Source organism: Oncorhynchus keta, unplaced genomic scaffold (genome assembly GCF_023373465.1).
Source record: "Oncorhynchus keta strain PuntledgeMale-10-30-2019 unplaced genomic scaffold, Oket_V2 Un_contig_1599_pilon_pilon, whole genome shotgun sequence".
Taxonomy (NCBI): domain Eukaryota; kingdom Metazoa; phylum Chordata; class Actinopteri; order Salmoniformes; family Salmonidae; genus Oncorhynchus; species Oncorhynchus keta.
This window is the reverse complement of record NW_026279648.1, coordinates 253,483-273,244: the sequence shown is the minus strand read 5'-3', so window position 1 is coordinate 273,244 and position 19,762 is coordinate 253,483. Positions and strand designations below refer to the sequence as shown.

The 19,762-nt window shown below is 43.1% G+C and overlaps 2 protein-coding genes across 3 annotated transcripts; one reads left to right on the top strand and one right to left on the bottom strand.

Annotated features, from left to right (window-relative positions):
- Positions 1-666: 666 nt before the first annotated feature.
- On the bottom strand, positions 667-7,601 carry LOC118377109 (uncharacterized). The gene is made up of 5 exons (XM_052502615.1): positions 7,038-7,601; positions 6,901-6,955; positions 1,857-1,971; positions 1,544-1,728; positions 667-1,102 (listed from the first exon to the last, which is right to left on the bottom strand). The coding sequence occupies exons 1-4, from the start codon at positions 7,335-7,337 to the stop codon at positions 1,554-1,556; spliced, it is 645 nt and encodes a 214-aa protein (XP_052358575.1). The 5' UTR covers positions 7,338-7,601; the 3' UTR covers positions 667-1,102; positions 1,544-1,553.
- A 107-nt stretch (positions 7,602-7,708) lies between these two features.
- Positions 7,709-14,982, top strand: LOC127919196 (restin homolog). Of its 2 annotated transcripts, none has more exons than XM_052502618.1 (5): positions 7,709-7,897; positions 10,011-10,308; positions 13,178-13,232; positions 13,627-13,744; positions 13,937-14,982. In XM_052502618.1, exons 1-5 carry the CDS (start codon positions 7,860-7,862, stop codon positions 13,968-13,970), a joined length of 543 nt encoding a protein of 180 aa, XP_052358578.1. In that variant the 5' UTR covers positions 7,709-7,859; the 3' UTR covers positions 13,971-14,982. The 2 variants fall into 2 exon arrangements, with proteins under 2 accessions (XP_052358578.1, XP_052358577.1); XM_052502617.1 differs by having other exon boundaries at positions 10,008-10,308.
- The last annotated feature ends 4,780 nt before the right edge of the window (positions 14,983-19,762 follow it).

Here is a 19,762-nt window from a genome sequence, read left to right as displayed (position 1 = left end):
TAGAGATCAGGGATCTGGAAAGAGTCTATATGGAGGAATGGCCTAATCTTCAATCTCATAAAACATTCTAGAAAAAGGCTGAGACGTTATCCTGGCTAGGTGTGGGTACACAAAGCATTGAAAGCAGGTGTGACAACTTTGACACTAAAAAATAAATAATTGTTCAACAAAATATTTCTCTCTGAGCAATTGTAGTACTAGAAATATTGTATTTTAGTGGTCCTTCTGTAGCTCAGTTGGTAGAGCATGGCGCTTGTAACGCCAGGGTAGTGGGTTCGATTCCCGGGACCACCCATACGTAGAATGTATGCACACATACAAGTAAGTCGCTTTGGATAAAAGCGTCTGCTAAATGGCATATATTATTATATTATTATTATATTATTTGAGCATGCAATATACACAATAGCTTAATATTTGTATTATAAAGTACTGTTTGCTCATCTTTATTAAGGGTGCCAATAAATTTAAGGTGACTTCATTCTATATGAGTTTTACATTATTGTGATACTAACAGATCTCCAGCAGCTGTTATTAGTTATTTGTCTTGAAATGTTTAAAGATGGAGGGAATCAGAACATACAGTAAACAATGCCAATGTTTGTGCTCACATTAAATATGAAATGGTTCTGTATCAATAGTTACTCAAATCCACACGTTCAAACCTTTCCTTTAGGGTTAAGCTTTATTACATCAGAATCAGACTTAACAGAAATACCATTAGTTTAATCCAGGACTTTTGATTTGTCCATGCTATGGTCGCCACCACTGCGTAATACCGTCACCGGGGTAACAGAGTGAGGATGATGAGGAGTGACAGAGAGAGGCTCTGGACTTTCCAATTGGTCGATACTGGTGGCACATACACATTTGTTCAAATCACACACAAACACCCCCTGAGGGAGGGTCATACTGAGAGAGAGGAATGGACAAGGTTAACAAACAGTATTCAATATCCACTCATGTTAGATGGTAGTTAATAGACACTAAAGTAGCATGAAGGACAAGTTCTAACGAGTTTAAAAAGGAACAGAAATGTCCTGCAGAAGGTCTCTGCCTTCCTTATGTCTTTTCTTTGATTCCACGTTCTCTTTGTCCATCCCTAAAAACAAACAAAGGTCAAAATGAAAGAGTCAGTCATCCTTCACACAATAAAGGCAAATAGAACCAAAATCCTGATTGACAGATGAGACATTGTTCCAGAGAAGACAGATCACACATATGTCATGCACACACCTCTGTAAACAATGAGAGATGGGGATAATAACTAGGACATCATAAAGCTGGTTAACAACATCATACTGACACCACAGTCAACTCTAATACAGTCCCAGACAGCAAGACTCAAAAGATAGTGACACTGTATTTGACTGAAATACTATCCTTTTTCATGATAGAAGCCTTTTTTTATGATGGTGTTTTTGCGTCTTATCTGGCATTTCTACATAATACCATGAATCTTCACTGCTATAAGCTGTTTCCTAATGCTACCAAGAGAAAACCAATCAGTGGAATGCTAAGAGAAAAAGAGAACAAAAGATACCCAGCTCTGCTCATCTCATCTTTGGGGCCTCAGGTTTGGGTTCTTCTGGTTTGGGGGCGGCCTCTTGTTTAGGGGCTTCTTTAGGAGAATCAGGTTTGGGAGCATCTGGTTTGGATTCTTCTGGTTTGGGGGCATCTGGTTTTGGAGCGGCCTCTTGTTTAGGCGGTTCATCCCCACACAGTTTCCTTTGGGAGTCAGAGACAGATAGAGGTAGTGTGTGCAAGTGTCTATATGCCTGTGGTGTACAGGTATACATACAGATGGACATGTATAGAGGTGTTCCATGTTCAGGGCTCCAGTCCCAGTCTCTTACCTTCCCTCTACAGAGTCCTTCTTCACAAAGACACACACTTTGCTGCGCTGCACCACCTGCTGTTTGAGAGACATCATCTCTACTTCCCAGGCAGCCTTTTGCTTCTCAAACTCAGCTACAGGACCAGACAGAAAGGGGGTTAGATGCTACAGGACACAACATGGGGCTAGAGGCTACAGGACAGAGGCAGAACAGGGGGTTAGAGGCTACAGGACAGAGGCAGAACAGGGGGTTAGAGGCTACAGGACACAACATGGGGCTAGACGCTACAGGACAGAGGCAGAACAGGGGGTTAGAGGCTACAGGACAGAACATGGAGCTAGAGGCTACAGGACAGAGACAGAACAGGGGGTTAGAAGCTACAGGACACAACATGGGGCTAGAGGCTACAGGACAGAGACAGAACAGGGGGTTAGAGGCTACAGGACACAACATGGGGCTAGAGGCTACAGGACAGAGACAGAACAGGGGGTTAGAGGATACAGGACAGAGAGAACAGGGGGTTAGATGCTACAGGACAGAGACAGAACAGGGGGTTAGAGGCTACAGGACAGAACATGGAGCTAGAGGCTACAGGACAGAGACAGAACAGGGGTTAGAGGCTACAGGACACAACATGGGGCTAGAGGCTACAGGACAGAGACAGAACAGGGGTTAGAGGCTACAGGACACAACATGGGGCTAGAGGCTACAGGACAGAGACAGAACAGGGGGTTAGAGGCTACAGGATAGAGACAACATGGGGCCAGAGGCAACAGGACAGAGACACAACATGGGGCCAGAGGCTACAGGACAGAGACACAACAGGCAGAGGCTACAGGGGCTACAGACACAGAACAGGGGGTTAGAGGCTAGGACAGAGACACAACATGGGGCTAGAGCAGGGGTGTCAAACTCAACAGGGACAGAACGGCCTAGGGGATGTTATTAAAATTATACCATACTCTGCTATAAATAACCAAAATATCACAGAAGCACAAGAACATTAGGGGCTATTGAAATTTAATGCTATCCTTTTACAAAACACAGAACACCTCATTTTTCCTTAGACAAATGGCTACAGGACACAAATATGCAACATGGGGCTGAGAGGCACAAAACAGGACAGAAAAATATAGTAATGACAGAATGAGACTTTTAAAGAAAGGAATTTTTAAACCACAGGGGAGTTTTTAAATGTGTAATGAAGAGGAAACATACATACACATACAATACATACTGAAAATGTATGGAGTTGTATGAACAGTAGAATTCCATCACACAACTTTTGACAACATTAAAGTGCAAATCACCACAGTAAGGATTCATCTTCACAGAGCTGTATTCTTTCAATGCAAACAGTATCTAAGGCAGCATTTTAAAGGTGTTAGTCTAGTCTGGACTTGTATTTGTACATGGTGTCATGTCCTGACTAGCTGTCACTTTCAGAATGTCATTTAAGTGCTTGTTTGTGAGCCTTGAACGCATTTTTTTGCGGCCTTGCAGGACAGAGACAGAACAGGGGGGCTTGTACTTTGTCTTTGAACTTCAGCTTTCTTTCCGTGGCGCGCCGTCTGTAGCCAGGCTGACAGCGGGACCAGTCCTGTCCAGGACTTCAGCAACATGAATAAATATGGCCAGTTGGGCCACTCTGTGATCAGTGCTCTGCCTCAGCCACGGAAAATGCAATAAATGACTTGACTCTAGGATAGTTCCGAAATCCTCTCTGCTATAGTATTCAGGCTAATATTGGCAAAAGCTTGTCGCTTCTCGGGACATACAAGTTCAGCCGCCTTCATCATGCACTTCGATGCTAATGCTATTTCGCTAGCAATTAGGTAGACAGAACAGGGGGTTAGAGGCTACAGGACACAACTTATGGGGCTAGAGGCTATAGGACAGAGACAGAACAGGGGTTAAATAGAGTGGTCCATTTTTCTTGAAAATTCTAGGATCTAGATTTGGCAACAATGAGGGTGTAGCAGAGGCAGAGACAGGACAGAGAACAGCAACAGGCGGTTAGTCTGTCTCAGGATGCTTGTCTTCTACGGAAAGACACAGAAATCCAGGGGTTAGAAATATTAATTCCATGGCTTTTTTCCACTTTCAGGACAGAGACACAACATGGGGCTAGAGGCTACAGGACAGAGACAAAACAGGGGGTTAGAGGCAACAGGACAGAGACACAAAATGGAGCTAGAGGCTACAGGACAGAGACAGAACATGGAGCTAGAGGCTACAGGACAGAGACAGAACAGGGGGCTAGAGGCTACAGGACAGAGACAGAACATGGGGCTAGAGGCTACAGGACAGAGACAGAACATGGAGCTAGAGGCTACAGGACAGAGACAGAACATGGGGCCAGACGCTACAGGACAGACACAGAGGGATATTAGAAGACAGGTAAGTGAATAAAACATATTCAATAAGACCAGTCGAATATACAGAATACTACTCTTAATCCCAGCGACCTGCAATGAGCTTATTCTACCACAAGATGTCAGGACAGAGACAGAACAGGACAGAGACAGAACAGGGGGTTAGAGGCTACAGGACAGAACATGGAGCTAGAGGCTACAGGACAGAGACAGAACAGGGGGTTAGAGGCTACAGGACACAACATGGGGCTAGAGGCTACAGGACAGAGACAGAACAGGGGGTTAGAGGCTACAGGACACAACATGGGGCTAGAGTCTACAGGACAGAGACAGAACAGGGGGTTAGAGGCTACAGGACACAACATGGGGCTAGAGGCTATAGGACAGAGACAGAACAGGGGGTTAGAGGCTACAGGATAGAGACAACATGGGGCCAGAGGCTACAGGACAGAGACACAACATGGGGCCAGAGGCTACAGGACAGAGACACAACAGGCGGTTAGAGGCTACAGGACAGACACAGAACAGGGGTTAGAGGCTACAGGACAGAGACACAACATGGGGCTAGAGGCTACAGGACAGAGACAGAACAGGGGGTTAGAGGCTACAGGACACAACATGGGGCTAGAGGCTACAGGACAGAGACAGAACAGGGGGTTAGAGGCTACAGGACAGAACATGGAGCTAGAGGCTACAGGACAGAGACAGAACAGGGGGTTAGAGGCTACAGGACACAACATGGGGCTAGAGGCTACAGGACAGAGACAGAACAGGGGGTTAGAGGATACAGGACAGAGAGAACAGGGGGTTAGATGCTACAGGACAGAGACAGAACAGGGGGTTAGAGGCTACAGGACAGAACATGGAGCTAGAGGCTACAGGACAGAGACAGAACAGGGGGTTAGAGGCTACAGGACACAACATGGGGGCTAGAGGCTACAGGACAGAGACAGAACAGGGGGTTAGAGGCTACAGGACACAACATGGGGCTAGAGGCTACAGGACAGAGACAGAACAGGGGGTTAGAGGCTACAGGACACAACATGGGGCTAGAGGCTATAGGACAGAGACAGAACAGGGGGTTAGAGGCTACAGGATAGAGACAACATGGGGCCAGAGGCAACAGGACAGAGACACAACAGGCGGTTAGAGGCTACACGACAGACACAGAACAGGGGGTTAGAGGCTACAGGACAGAGACACAACATGGGGCTAGAGGCTACAGGACAGAGACAAAACAGGGGGTTAGAGGCAACAGGACAGAGACACAAAATGGAGCTAGAGGCTACAGGACAGAGACAGAACATGGAGCTAGAGGCTACAGGACAGAGACAGAACAGGGGGCTAGAGGCTACAGGACAGAGACAGAACATGGGGCTAGAGGCTACAGGACAGAGACAGAACATGGAGCTAGAGGCTACAGGACAGAGACAGAACATGGGGCCAGACGCTACAGGACAGACACAGAGGGATATTAGAAGACAGGTAAGTGAATAAAACATATTCAATAAGACCAGTCGAATATACAGAATACTACTCTTAATCCCAGCGACCTGCAATGAGCTTATTCTACCAGGACAGAGACAGAACAGGACAGAGACAGAACAGGGGGTTAGAGGCTACAGGACAGAACATGGAGCTAGAGGCTACAGGACAGAGACAGAACAGGGGGTTAGAGGCTACAGGACACAACATGGGGCTAGAGGCTACAGGACAGAGACAGAACAGGGGGTTAGAGGCTACAGGACACAACATGGGGCTAGAGGCTACAGGACAGAGACAGAACAGGGGGTTAGAGGCTACAGGACACAACATGGGGCTAGAGGCTATAGGACAGAGACAGAACAGGGGGTTAGAGGCTACAGGATAGAGACAACATGGGGCCAGAGGCTACAGGACAGAGACACAACAGGCGGTTAGAGGCTACAGGACAGACACAGAACAGGGGGTTAGAGGCTACAGGACAGAGACACAACATGGGGCTAGAGGCTACAGGACAGAGACAGAACAGGGGGTTAGAGGCAACAGGACAGAGACACAACATGGAGCTAGAGGCTACAGGACAGAGACAGAACATGGAGCTAGAGGCTACAGGACAGAGACAGAACAGGGGGCTAGAGGCTACAGGACAGAGACAGAACATGGGGCTAGAGGCTACAGGACAGAGACAGAACATGGAGCTAGAGGCTACAGGACAGAGACAGAACATGGGGCCAGACGCTACAGGACAGACACAGAGGGATATTAGAAGACAGGTAAGTGAATAAAACATATTCAATAAGACCAGTCGAATATACAGAATACTACTCTTAATCCCAGCGACCTGCAATGAGCTTATTCTACCACAAGATGTCTCTCATCCACCAAAATATTTAGAAGAGAAAAACCTCGCACCTCGAACTGGTCATGGACCCGTTTTAAACCTGTTTTTATGTAATAGTTCACTGTGAAAGGAAAGGGGATACCTAGTTAGTTGCAGAACTGAATGCATTCAACAGAAATGTGTCTTCTGCATTTAACCCAACCCCTCTGAATCAGAGGTGCGGGGAGCGGTCTTAATCGACGTCCACTTCATTGAGGAGCAGTGAACTATCATACATGTTATCATAGTCGTATCAGTAATAAAGGCGAAGAGCCTTTCAGAACAGTGTTGATGTAACAATAGTTTCAGGTGTTTAAACACTCACGTTTAGAGTTACTGTTCTCTGCCTCAACGGCCCCCACCTCATCAGCAACATGTTTCTGTGACAGGAGAGAGAAAGAACACACACACACAAATCAATTGTGTACACTCTAAACCCCAGACATACCCCTCCTTCCTTACCTTTTCTCCCTGGCATGCCTCCAGTTCACTCTTCTTCTTGGCCTCTGCAGCCTGCAGTGGGGGGAGTTCTGACCCCAGAGTATCCACCTGAGCCTTGGTCTTGTCCAGCAGGTTGTGAGCTCTGATCACCTCGTGTTGGTACTCTCCCAGTACGTCTCTGGTCACACGCAGTTTAATCGTCTCGAACGATACATGTTTCTGCTCCTTCATCTCTTCTTTCCGCCGCACGTTTATCAGCCCCAGCAGAGCTACGCTAGTCAGCAGAGACACCCCCACCAATACACCCTGTGTCTTCATCATGCCGTGGAGTTTGACCAAGGAACAGTCGTTTTCGCTGGTCCCTGTCGACTGCTCCGCGGAAGTGTTGACGACGTCCTCGCAGACTTACAGCGGAAGTACCAATGGAGTGTAAAAGGACAGGTGGCCACCCACTGTACTTGAGCGGAGTCCGTGCTTCAGTGTTCAGGTGAAACGGAAGTCAGGTTGAAAATACTATATCCACTATATCCCTGAAAAACAGAAAAATCTGCTTCTGTCGACTCCGCGGAGAGCGCACTTATTCTTCTTCTTTTTTCTTTTGGAGAGCGCTTCACTCAAACCATCCCCATGCCCGCCCACCTGTCACGGTCCATGCTATCTGGGATCCTTGGGACGGGCTTACCTCCCTTTGAAGTTGGTTAATAATGCTTAAGGTTAGCTAAGGATTATGGTTAAGGTTAGAGTAAGGGTAGGGTTTAAGGTTAGGATGTAGGGTATGGACGTCCCAAGGCTCCCAGATAGCACTAGCATATCTGGCACTGCTACGCGGAAGTAAGTGGATGAATGCACTCCGGAATTCGAGGGAATATAAACGTAAAAAGGTAACGTGATAATACTGTATAACATGCGCAACTCGAATTAGGAATGATATCATAATTTGTTAAACACGCCCTAGCCTATAGGCTACGACTACCTTTGATTTAGTTCTAGTATAAACATTTAGTCATGACAAACATATTAACCTATAAAGCTCTGCCAGTTTAAGGTCAGGCCACACTAGCTATGTTTCCAGTAACTTGTCAAGTAACTAGGAATTTACAGGAAAACAAAAAGCAGTGCAAAATCGTTGGTAAAGTCAATAAAAAAATCTTATCTGGTGCATTACGTTACAACCAATAATGTCTATACAGTAGATGACTGACATGGGGCGCTATGTTGAAGCGCCTCAATCTTGGAACTCCCCCGCCGTTGTAAAAACTATTTAAGGAAATATAGAAATGTACCAAACTAAGGACCCTGGGACTAAACACCTCCCTCTGCAACTGGATCCTGGACTTCCTTACAGGGTGCATGCTTATTGATGAATTGAAGAGAAAAAAATGTAATCTATATTAGAATAAGGCTGTAACGTAACAACATTTTGAAAAAGTCAAGGGGTCTGAATAATTTCCGAATGCACTGTATATTTTCAGTTTGTGAGTGTGTGATATGGGGGTTGGAGACATGTTTATCTTGAAATAATAAAGAACAACTTTTATAAACAATGGGAACATTGCCATGTTGCACTGAGCCTTGCTGTTGGAAAACCACATCAGTGTCTGACTTTCGGCTGTTGCAGATGCACCTCCCCCGACTTCCCTCCTCGACTTTTGTCTACAGTCGGTTGCTTTCCCCATCCCACTCAAATGATCCCAATGTCTTACTGGCCTCTTGGAGACAGGCCCTTTATATCCTAATCAGACAGCACCAGAGTAAACACCAGCCTCTTGGAGACAGGCCCTTTATATCCTAATCAGACAGCACCAGAGTAAACACCAGCCTCTTGGAGACAGGCCCTTTATATCCTAATCAGACAGCACCAGAGGAAACACCGGCCTCTTGGAGACAGGCCCTTTATATCCTAATCAGACAGCACCAGAGTAAACACCAGCCTCTTGGAGACAGGCCCTTTATATCCTAATCAGACAGCACCAGAGTAAACACCGGCCTCTTGGAGACAGGCCCTTTATATCCTAATCAGACAGCACCAGAGTAAACACCAGCCTCTTGGAGACAGGCCCTTTATATCCTAATCAGACAGCACCAGAGTAAACACCGGCCTCTTGGAGACAGGACCTTTATATCCTAATCAGACAGCACCAGAGTAAACACCAGCCCGTGAGGCTGGTAGGAAGTCAAAACAAAAGGCTGCTACTTTGCCAGCTGCTACAGAATCATAGTGTTTACACAATGTCATCAATACAATATGAATAATCAGTGTGTCCTCAGTCCTTGTACATCCAGTCTGGTGTTAATCACTATCAACAGATATGAGAATAATCCATAACATTCAGTATCAAGTCTAGTGACCATCAACCCGCACCTTGAGTGTCACATACACTGGATATCATGTGTTTTACAGAAGGAACATAATATATATACTAATATGCTAAACATTGTGTTAATCACTCTAAACTGAATATGAACTTTAATGATCTTAAATCTCCCCATAGCACACACTGCACCCTAAATGATGACTTACTACATGGAACAATTTCATAATCTCTGGTTGTCTGTGTACCCTCTAAGAGGAAGAGGGAGGAGAAATTAAATGCAAATGAATGAGATAGATAAACAATAGCGAGAGCATATCTGTTAGTAATAAAACATGACCCCTGAAACAAGGTGAGAGCAAGAGAGGAAGGGAGGGAGAGAGAGAAGTGGGGAGGGAGGGAAATAAAATCGGTGGGAGTGTGGTAGTTAAACAAGGAAGTAGATGTATCTTTGTCTACCAAATATTCCACCTAGCAGGTCGAACCAGTTACAGGAGGACAGATTGCCATCAGCAACCAGAGGGAGGGAATGTGAACACACACAGGCTGACTACGGGGATGGTTGAGGAGTGACCAATCAAGACAGCAGCCAAGAAAGACAAACTGGACCTGACTTGAGCCTCATATCTCTCTCCCTCTCTCTTTCTCTACCTCCTTCCTTCTCTCTGTCCTGTTCCAGCAGTATGCGGGTTGTGTCTGTGCTAGTGTTCCTGGCCGTGGGTGTGATGGTGGTGTTGATGTACCAGGCGGTCCGCCAGGAGCTGACTCTGCGGGGTCTTAAAGCCCGCGCTCTGGAGAGCTCCTCTCAGGTCAAGCAGAAGGAGAACGACATCGTCCAGGTCAAGATGAAGATCCAGAAGCTGAATGGTGAGCTGGAGCCCATCAACACCAAGAGAGAGGAGCTGACTAAGAAGAAGGAGCAGTCTGCTAAAGCCACAGGCGAGGCGGACAAGAGTCTAAAGACCTGTTATACAGAGAAGGTAGGCTCACACACACACACACTATGCAAACAGACACCTGCTACATAGAGAAGGTACAGCACTGTTTATACTCGTGTTATGGTCTATAATAATCCATTAACAGAATGCCTGTACCAAGTCTCACCAGAGAATTAGAACACTGAAACAAAGGCAGCACTAAAACAATCTTCCTATCCATTGTGAAACCATTGGCAACAGACTGGCTTGTGATATGTTTATAGGTCAAATTCACTTACAGTGGGAGTGTTGGATATGATGATGGTCAGTTGACCTATTTTCTGTAGATTCATTAGTCCTCCTAACCCTCATGTAAGGGCCCTGTATTCACGATCACCATCAAATCAAATGGAATTTGTCACATGCGCCGAATACAACAGGTGTAGTAGACCTTACCGTGAAATGCTTACTTACAAGCCCTAACCAACAATGCAGTTCAAGAAATAAAGTTAAGAAAATATTTACTAAATAAACTCAAGTAAAAATGTTCTATCAAAAGTAACACAAGAAAATTACATAACAATAACGAGGCTATATACAGGTTGTACCGGTACCAAGTCAATGGGCGGGGGTACAGGTTAGTCAAGGTAATACGTATATTCCTACATGTAGAGGTGTATATCAGGTGAGGTGTGTTAATGTTTTGTGTTTCATATTAGAGGGCAACTTGATCTGATTACCACATCACCACATCATTCACCACTGTGGCAGATTACACACACTAGAAGGTAAACTGACATGGGAGATATTACAGTGCCTTCAGAAAGTATTCACACTCCTTTACTTTTTGTTGTTTCACAACCTAAAGTTAAAATGGATTAAATTGAGATTTTGTGTCATTGATCTACACACAATACCTCAAAATGTCAAAGTGGTATTGTGTTCTGAAAGTGTAAAAAATATATAAAAAAATGAAAAGCTGAAATGTCTTGAGTCAATAAGTATTCAGCACCTTTGTTATGGCAAGCCCAAATAAATTGAGGAGTAAAAATGTGCTCCTGCTAAGCTAATTGTTTTAAGATGGTCATACCATGGATTATTTAGCTATTTGTTTGGAATTGTTTATATCTTTAGGTACATAAAGAAAAATATAGCACATAGAAACGCATTGAATAACGCATTCATAAATGGCAAAACAGACAGTCAAAAAATAAATAATAAGCAATAAGTTTTTGATGTGTCTGTCCTATATCTAGGAGATATAAGAAAGCTCAGGGAAAAAAAAAATGGGGACACAAAACTACTTCTATACTTCCATTCATTTTTTGACCCGTTACAGGGTTACGTTCAGATGACACTTGTTCGGACTCTACAGAAGTTTTCGTGAGGAGACCGATTTTCGGGATGTATGCTGATCTGACAAACAGCATTGTAGCTCTGCCACTTTCCACTGCAGATGTGCAAGGTGGATGCAGTGGATTGAGACTCAGCCCATACAGTACCTCTATCTTAAAAAGACAGATTTTGATGGGGATTTTTTAATATTATGATAATTAGATTGAATCGACTCTAAAGGATTAACAGGTCACATAATAAGTTGCATGTTATCACTCTGTGTGCCACAAGTGTTTATTTAACATGATTACCCCACATAATGATTACCCCATCTAAGTACCCCACACATACAATTATTTTTAAGGTCCCTCAGTCCAGCAGTGAGTTTCAAGCACAGATTCAACCACAAAGACCAAGGAGGTTTTCCAGTGCCTCGCAAAGAAGGACACCTTTTGGTAGGACACCTTTGAACGTGGTGAAGTTATTAATTACATTTTGAACCAATATCAATACACCCAGTCACTACAAAGATACAGGCGTCCTCAGTGGCTGTTGAGGAAGGAAACCACTCAGGGATTTCACCATGAAGCTAATTGTGATTTTTAAAACAGAGTTTATTGGCTGTGATAGGAGAAAACTGAGGATGGATCAACAACATTGTAGTTACTCCACAATACTAGCCTCAAGGACAGATTGAAAAGAAGGAAGTCTGTACAAAATAAAAAATATTCCAAAACAGGAATCCTGTTTGCATTAAGGCACTTAAGTAATACTGCAAATAATGAGGAAAATTTTCATTTTTCTCCTGAATACAACTCTTTATGTTTGGGGCAAATCCAACACAACACATCACCACTCTTCATATTTTCAAGCATGTTGGTGGCTGCATCGTGTTATGGGTGTGCTTGTCATCGGCAAGGACTAGGGAGTTTTTTTATGTTAAAAATGTTTGGAATAGAGCTAAGCACAGGCAAAATCCTAGATGAAAACCTGGTTCAGTCTGCTTTCCAACAGACACTGGGAGACAAATTCACCTTTCAGCTGGACAATAACCTAAAACACAAGGCCAAATATACACTGGAGTTGCTTACCAAGACGCCATTGAATGTTCCTGAGTGGCCTAGTTACAGTTTTGACTTGAATCATCTTGAATATCTATGGCAAGACATGAAAATGGCTGTCGAGCAATGAAAAATTTGAAAGAGCTTCAATAATGTTTTGAAGAATAATGGGCAAATATTGTACAATCAGATGTGCAAAGCTGTGTGCTCACACTGTAATCGCTGCCGAAGGGGATTCTAACATGTTTTGTATCACAACAAAATTTGGAAAAAGTCAAGGGGTGTGAATACTTTCTGAAGGTACTGTATGTTTTGTGTTGAGTGGCATGTGAGAGGAATTCTGCCAGGTATTCTCTTAGCAGTGATCAGTCAGATTAGTCACAAAAAGGATTAGTCACACTTTAAACAAAGTGCATATTATGAAGGACACATTGTATGCCTTATGTAGCCCTTAATAAGGCCTAGCTAGATAAGGCCCACAATGCTTCACATACCAGTCCTCATCTTCCTCATCCCCCCTCTTTTTTTCTCCTCAGGCTGATGCGGAGAAAAAGAAGACTGAGGCGTCGGCGGCCCTTCAGAAAGTCAAAGGTACGATGGCTATTTTACTGCAGTGATGGGATACCGTCAGCTCAGTCATGAATTGCTCCCTTTTAGGTGGTTGTAGAATTTAACGTCTCTTTTCTGGATTTTGATCATTAGTGGGTATCAGCCTAATTCTGCTCTGCATGCATTATTTGGTGTTTTATATTTTACACTGGGGATATTTTTGCAGAATTCTGCATGGTCTCAATTTGGTGTTTGTCCCATTTTGTGAATTCTTGGTTGTTGAGTGGACCCCAGACCTCACCACCTTTCTCTAAATACATTTTTTCCTGCCCTCCCCATTTCCCTCTTTCCTCCTTATCTACCCATTTCCTTCTGTATTTTTTTTCCCACCCTCCCGCTTTCCACCCCTCTCTCATTATCCCTCGCTCCCCTCTAGATGATCAAGAAGCACAGAAGAAGAAAGCTCAGGAGGAGATCCAGGCGTTGAAACAGCAGATTCTGGAGCGGGACAAGGCACTGTGTGCCTTTGTGGACCAGACCAATGAGGAAGGACGGTAAAGAGCAGATACACACCCAGGCATTCAGGCACACTCACACACACCCAGTAACACAGGCTTGTGGTCACCATTATGGAAGACTTCTATGGTCACGGTGTACTGTGTGTCATGTAGTTCTGTGGTTACTGGGTGCTCACATGCTATCGATAACTAATGGTTGTTATTGTTATTTTCTTTGTTGTTTTGCAGGAAGCTGTGTGGAATCACAGAGGCCCCAAAATGAAGACTTGGACGACACTATCAGCCTCCCTCCCTCCCTCATGCTTGCCGTGATGCACACACACCCATACACATCATCGTTGTGCAGCTCATAACATTCACCACCTACAACCACCTTCACTTCACTGTACCTCTCAATACTCAGGAAAATAAAAAACAAGAAGGGTTTGGAAAACCCAGTGTTAGTTTATGTATGCAGGTAAGGAAGGGAGACATTACATTTTTTAATTAGTGAGTTTCATCCTATGGTACAGTACATTAATGTAGGAATGACTGAAAGAGGTTAGGGCTAATTCCCTTAGAGATGGAGCAAGGTGTCTCTGAGGTGACTTCTGAATGTTGCAAAGGTTCTAGAGAAGAGTGCAGGTGCATGCCCATCTGGTTCAATTGTCTATTAAATATTTATTATGCATGGTTGTATGATTGACCTTTATAGTGCATAGATGTATGATTGACCTTTATAGTGCATAGATGTATGATTGACCTTTATAGTGCATAGATGTATGATTGACCTTTATAGTGCATAGATGTATGATTGACCTTTATAGTGCATAGACCTATGATTGACCTTTATAGTGCATAGATGTATGATTGACCTTTATAGTGCATAGATGTATGATTGACCTTTATAGTGCATAGATGTATGATTGACCTTTATAGTGCATAGACCTATGATTGACCTTTATAGTGCATAGATGTATGATTGACCTTTATAGTGCATAGATGTATGATTGACCTTTATAGTGCATAGACCTATGATTGACCTTTATAGTGCATAGACCTATGATTGACCTTTATAGTGCATAGATGTATGATTGACCTTTATAGTGGCAAAGTCACTGTCTTTGTATTGACTCCAAGCCTCTCTGTCTGATATTTTAGAGAACATTTGGTACTGTCTGATTAGAATAGGAAGGTTCTGTCTCCAAGAGCCCCGTTGGACATTTTCTATGCTTCTGTTCTGGAGGTGTCTCCCTGAATGATTGTATTAAACTGGATCGATCTGATTGATATTATCAACGACTGCTCTCCTTTTTGTTCATCTGGAAATTCCAGTTACTTTCTCAGTCTGTGTTACAGTCTCCAACCCTGCATGACCAAGTGTACCAGATATGGCTGGAGAGATTGGACCTGTCATTGTGAGCTACAATACAGTATGTTAAACGTAGTGAGCTCATATGTTACATAATTACCCCTCAAAGACTGAAGCAAATGACCAGTAGAAAGTTATACTTAATGGACAAATGCCAGACTGTGTATAGGTAGATGTTTTTGGTCTTGCTTGCTGTTGACAAGGACACATGTTTGTTAACCAAATATGTGTTTTGTTTATGTACAGTGCTACCTCCCTGACTGTCACACAAATTCCTGTTTTGTTAAGGTGACATGAGGCCCAGTAATTTGTTTACTGGAATGTAAATATCTTAAAAGTGTACTTTTACAGAATCAGTTTATCCACTCTGCTTCTGTACAGATCAGACCTTTTTTTATTTATGGAAATACAACGATGTAAAACTATAATCCTAAAGATAAAACACACATTAATGTGTTTTATCTTTAGGATTGCAGTTTTACATCGTTGTATTTACATACATAAAAAAAGGTCTGATTGAAAATAAGATGCTTGTAGATGGTTGTGAGTAAATGTTTTCACATTAATACTTCAAAGTATTCTATATTTGTTCACACATTCTAGCTGCGAGATGGCTTTCAGTATAAACTTCAGATGGTCTTTGGTGTTGTTATGGGTCTAGTAGAGACTAGAGTCTAGACTCTCTGTTTGTAGATGGTCTTGCCCAGTCTGTTGAGCTCTATGACGTACTGCTGTCTCTCATGCTCCAGGAGGGCCTGCAGTGCTGCTCTACGGACCTGCACACACACAGAAAGAAGACATCATGGAGAGCATGTACTGTACATACAGGGAAGCTGTAGTTGAAGTTCTGGTACAAATATGGACAATGCAAGCAATTCATAAGTTGGTGTGTCCTATATGGAAAACTTGACAATGTGTAGCCTACTTTTACCCCTGCCTGGTGTTACAAATGTGTGATTGCTTTGACAGTGTACGTGTGTAAAGGACACTGCAACACAAATTAACAAGAATAAGACCATTAATTTTCCTCAGTCAGAGGAATAGGTTAGAGATATGCTACGAACCTTCATGAAAGGGCTGATAATAGGTTATTTAATAACGTCCCCTAAGAGAACAAGGTCTCTAAAACGGTATGGAGACAGGGATTAGCTTCATGGCAAGAAAACTAGCTGGATCCTATCCACATTAATTTATACTTCAGGTTTCCTGATTATGCCTTCAAAATAAAAGTCTGCGGTAAAACGCTGTGTCTGCCACAAAATATAATATTTTTTTGCAGCTATGTGCATAATGTTAAAATTAGGAGAAATATAATAACTACATGGGGTAAAAATCTAAACTATAGAGAATTAGTACTTTATATAAATCAAATCAAACATGCCCCGAATACAACAGATGTAGTAGACCTTACAGTAAATGCTTACTTAAAAGCCCAGACCAACAATGCAGTTTTAAAAAAATATATAATAATTAATAACACAAAAAAAACAAATAATTAAAAAAAATATATATATATATATCAATAACAAAGTTAAATAAATAATGATTTAATACATTTAAATTTAAAAAATTACATAAAAGTTACAAATAATTAAAGAGCAGCAGTAAAATAACAATAGCGAGGCTATATACAGGGGGTACCGTTACAGAGTCAATGTACAGTAAGATAAAGAATATTATAAGGTGGAGCATATTGAGAAAATGGTTGGCGCTTAATAGCCTACTGGTAAAAAATATATACATTAAACATAATATATATATATATTGACTGTATGATTCTTGTTTATTTACTGGTGCTATTGTTTAAGGATGCAATATAAAATGTAATGTTTAAGAAAAAAAAAATGTATTTTTGTTGTATTGCACAGACAAATTGCACAAGGGAAAAGCGATTGATTGTGTGTCCATAAAACCAGGGCCCAGTCTACTCACTAGAGTTCCTAAAACACAAATCAGATGAGTTAGAACAAAAAGCTAGGTCATAGGAAGAGTTGTGGTCAAACATCTTAAATTGGGGTGCCTGGACACTATACGATTTGTGCAGATGTAAAAATGGGGTGGGGAGTGCTCAGGGTCTGTAGAATGTAATGGTGTCATTTAGTGTTGCTGGCCTTTTACTCCACCCATTCCAGTGGCCACGATGCAAATCACTGTATAAGGAATACATGTTGGCTTATAGAGCAAAAACTATCCTAGGTGTCGCAGTAGAAGCATTGTAGGGAATAGTCAGTATGGTCTGTAGAATGTATATATGGTGTCATTTCATTGAGCTCTGAATAATACAGTGTTCCATCCTGTACAGTGCTATATTTGTACATTATAGTGTCTAGGCACCCCAATTTAAGCTGTTTGACAACAGTGAAAATTAAATCAAATTAAATGTTATTTGTCACATACGTGTTTAGCAGATGTTATTGTGAGTGTAGCGTAATGCTTGTGTTTCTAGCATCAACAGTGCAGTAATAACTAACAGTAATATCTAACAATTTCACAACAATACACACAATCTAAAGTAAAGGAAAGGAATTAAGAATATATAAATATTTGGGCGAGCAATGTCAGAGCGGCATAGACTAAGATGCAGTAGAATACAGTATATACATATAAGATGAATAATGCAACATATGTAAACATTATTAAAGTGGCCTCTAATGTGCTAGTGATGGCTATTTAACAGTATCTAACAGTTTGATGGCCTTGAGATAGAAGCTGTTTTTCAGTCTCTCAGTCCCAGCTTTGATGCACCTGTACTGACCTCGTCTTCTGGATGATAGCGGGGTGAACAGGCAGTGGCTCGGGTGGTTGTTGTCCTTGATGATCTTTTTGCCCTTCCTGTGACATTGGGTGCTGTAGATGTCCTGGAGGGCAGGTAGTTTGCCCCCGGTGATGCGTTGGGCAGACCGCACCACTCTCTGGAGAGCCCTGCGGTTGCGGGCAGTGCAGTTGCCGTACCAGGTAGTGATACAGCCCAACAGGATGCACTCAATTGTGCATCTGTAAAAGTTTGTGAGGATTTTAGGTACCAAGCCAAATTTCTTCAGCCTCCTGAGGTTGAAGTGGTGCTGTTGCACCTTCTTCACCACACTGTCTGTGTAGGTGAACCATTTCCGTTTGTCAGTGATGTGTACGCGAGGAACTTGAAGCTTTCCACCTTCTTCACTGCGGTCACATCGATGTGGATAGGGGGGTGCTCCATCTGCTGTTTCCTGAAGTCCCTGATCAGCTCCTTTGTTTTGTTGACATTGGGTGAGAGGTTATTTTCCTGGCACCACACTCCCAGAGCCCTCACCTCCTCCCTGTAGGCTGTCTCTTCATTGTTGGTAATCAGGCCTACTACTGTTGTGTCGTCTGCAAACTTGATGATTGAGTTGGAGGCGTGCATGGCCACGCAGTCATGGGTGAACAGGGAGTACAGGACAGGGCACGCATCCTTAAGGGGCCCCAGTGTTGAGTATCAGCGAAGTGGAGGTGTTTTTTTCTACAGTACCTTCACCACCTGGGGGCAGCCCGTCAGGAAGTCCAGGACCTAGTTGCACAGGGCGGGGTTCAGGCCCAGGTACGATTGTGTTGAATCCTAAGCTATCTTGATCTGTGTCATTCACAGCCCTATGAAATTACACCATAAATACATTTGACAGACCCTACTGAGTATTCCCTACAACACTTCTACTGCGGCACCTAGAATAGTATTTGCTCTACAAGCCCATATTTATTCCATACACAGTGATTGCATTGGGGGCATTTAGGCTATTAACACTACTGCTATTTCGTGCAGACATTTATTCTGAAATTCTGTGACCCGGAAGTACTTTTTTAGTGTTGCTGAGGAGACAGGGCCCTGTTTCAGCACCCCTCCACTCTCTCACCATCGTCAGAGCAGTCTTTCTCAGCTCAGTCTCTCTCTGCTGGGTCAGCTCTCTCAGCTTCAGGGTCTTCATGGAACCAGCCTGGGTGGAGCCCTCAAACTTAGCCTTTTGCATCACACCACAGATACTGAGAGACGGAAAGAGAAGGGGGGTTCGGACTGTAACTTCAAGGTATTTCAGGGAAAACGTATCAAACGTTGCAGTTACAATTAGCCCAACAGTACAGAACGAAATAGTTTACACACCTGTCCAGCTCTGCAATGCGGTTCGTCATCTCACCATCTTTCTTTAAAAAATAGTGAAAATGCAGACTATAACACAGTTCCAGCCACTTAGCTATAGGTATCTGACCACTTTTTTGTCTTTTTTTTTTGCTTAGTAGTGACATGCTTACCTTGATTCTGTCTCTCGCCCTCTGCACAAGTTTGTTTTTGGAACGTCGTTCCTCACAACCAAACATCCTGTTGGCAGTTTATTTGAAATAAATAGTCACACGTATCTCTTCTATCTATCTTCCTTTAACAAAGACTGCACAATAAACGAATATATGGTTACAAAATGTCAGCGTCTCAATAGACAGAGGAGAGTCTGTCTACGTTGGCATGGTAACTAACCTATGTAGCCGGAAAATCCGCCCTTCGCTGCCAATTACAGTGAACGATACAGATCACATGACCAGCATGACGCGTGGGGCGATGAGATACACATGAAAGTCATTCTACCAGCCAAACCGAGGCGATACAAAATTGACAAAGCTCCGTATGTATCCTCCTGTTGTTAGTTTGTTACAGTAGAAAGTTATAGTTCTATGTTAGGTTTGATTCTGAATGTGTATTG

What these genes read in the sequence shown, in the direction of transcription:
- LOC118377109 (XM_052502615.1), bottom strand. Translation starts at nt 7,337, where the DNA reads ATGATGAAGACACAGGGTGTATTGGTGGGGGTGTCTCTGCTGACTAGC. An exon ending in AGAGAACAGTAACTCTAAAC is followed by an intron (nt 1,972 to 6,900) that starts GTGAGTGTTTAA and finishes CTGGTCCTGTAG; the next exon opens with CTGAGTTTGAGAAGCAAAAG. An exon ending in AAGGACTCTGTAGAGGGAAG is followed by an intron (nt 1,729 to 1,856) that starts GTAAGAGACTGG and finishes TGACTCCCAAAG; the next exon opens with GAAACTGTGTGGGGATGAAC.
- LOC127919196 (XM_052502617.1), top strand. Translation starts at nt 7,860, where the DNA reads ATGCACTCCGGAATTCGAGGGAATATAAACGTAAAAAG. An exon ending in AGACCTGTTATACAGAGAAG is followed by an intron (nt 10,309 to 13,177) that starts GTAGGCTCACAC and finishes TTTTCTCCTCAG; the next exon opens with GCTGATGCGGAGAAAAAGAA. An exon ending in CAGACCAATGAGGAAGGACG is followed by an intron (nt 13,745 to 13,936) that starts GTAAAGAGCAGA and finishes GTTGTTTTGCAG; the next exon opens with GAAGCTGTGTGGAATCACAG.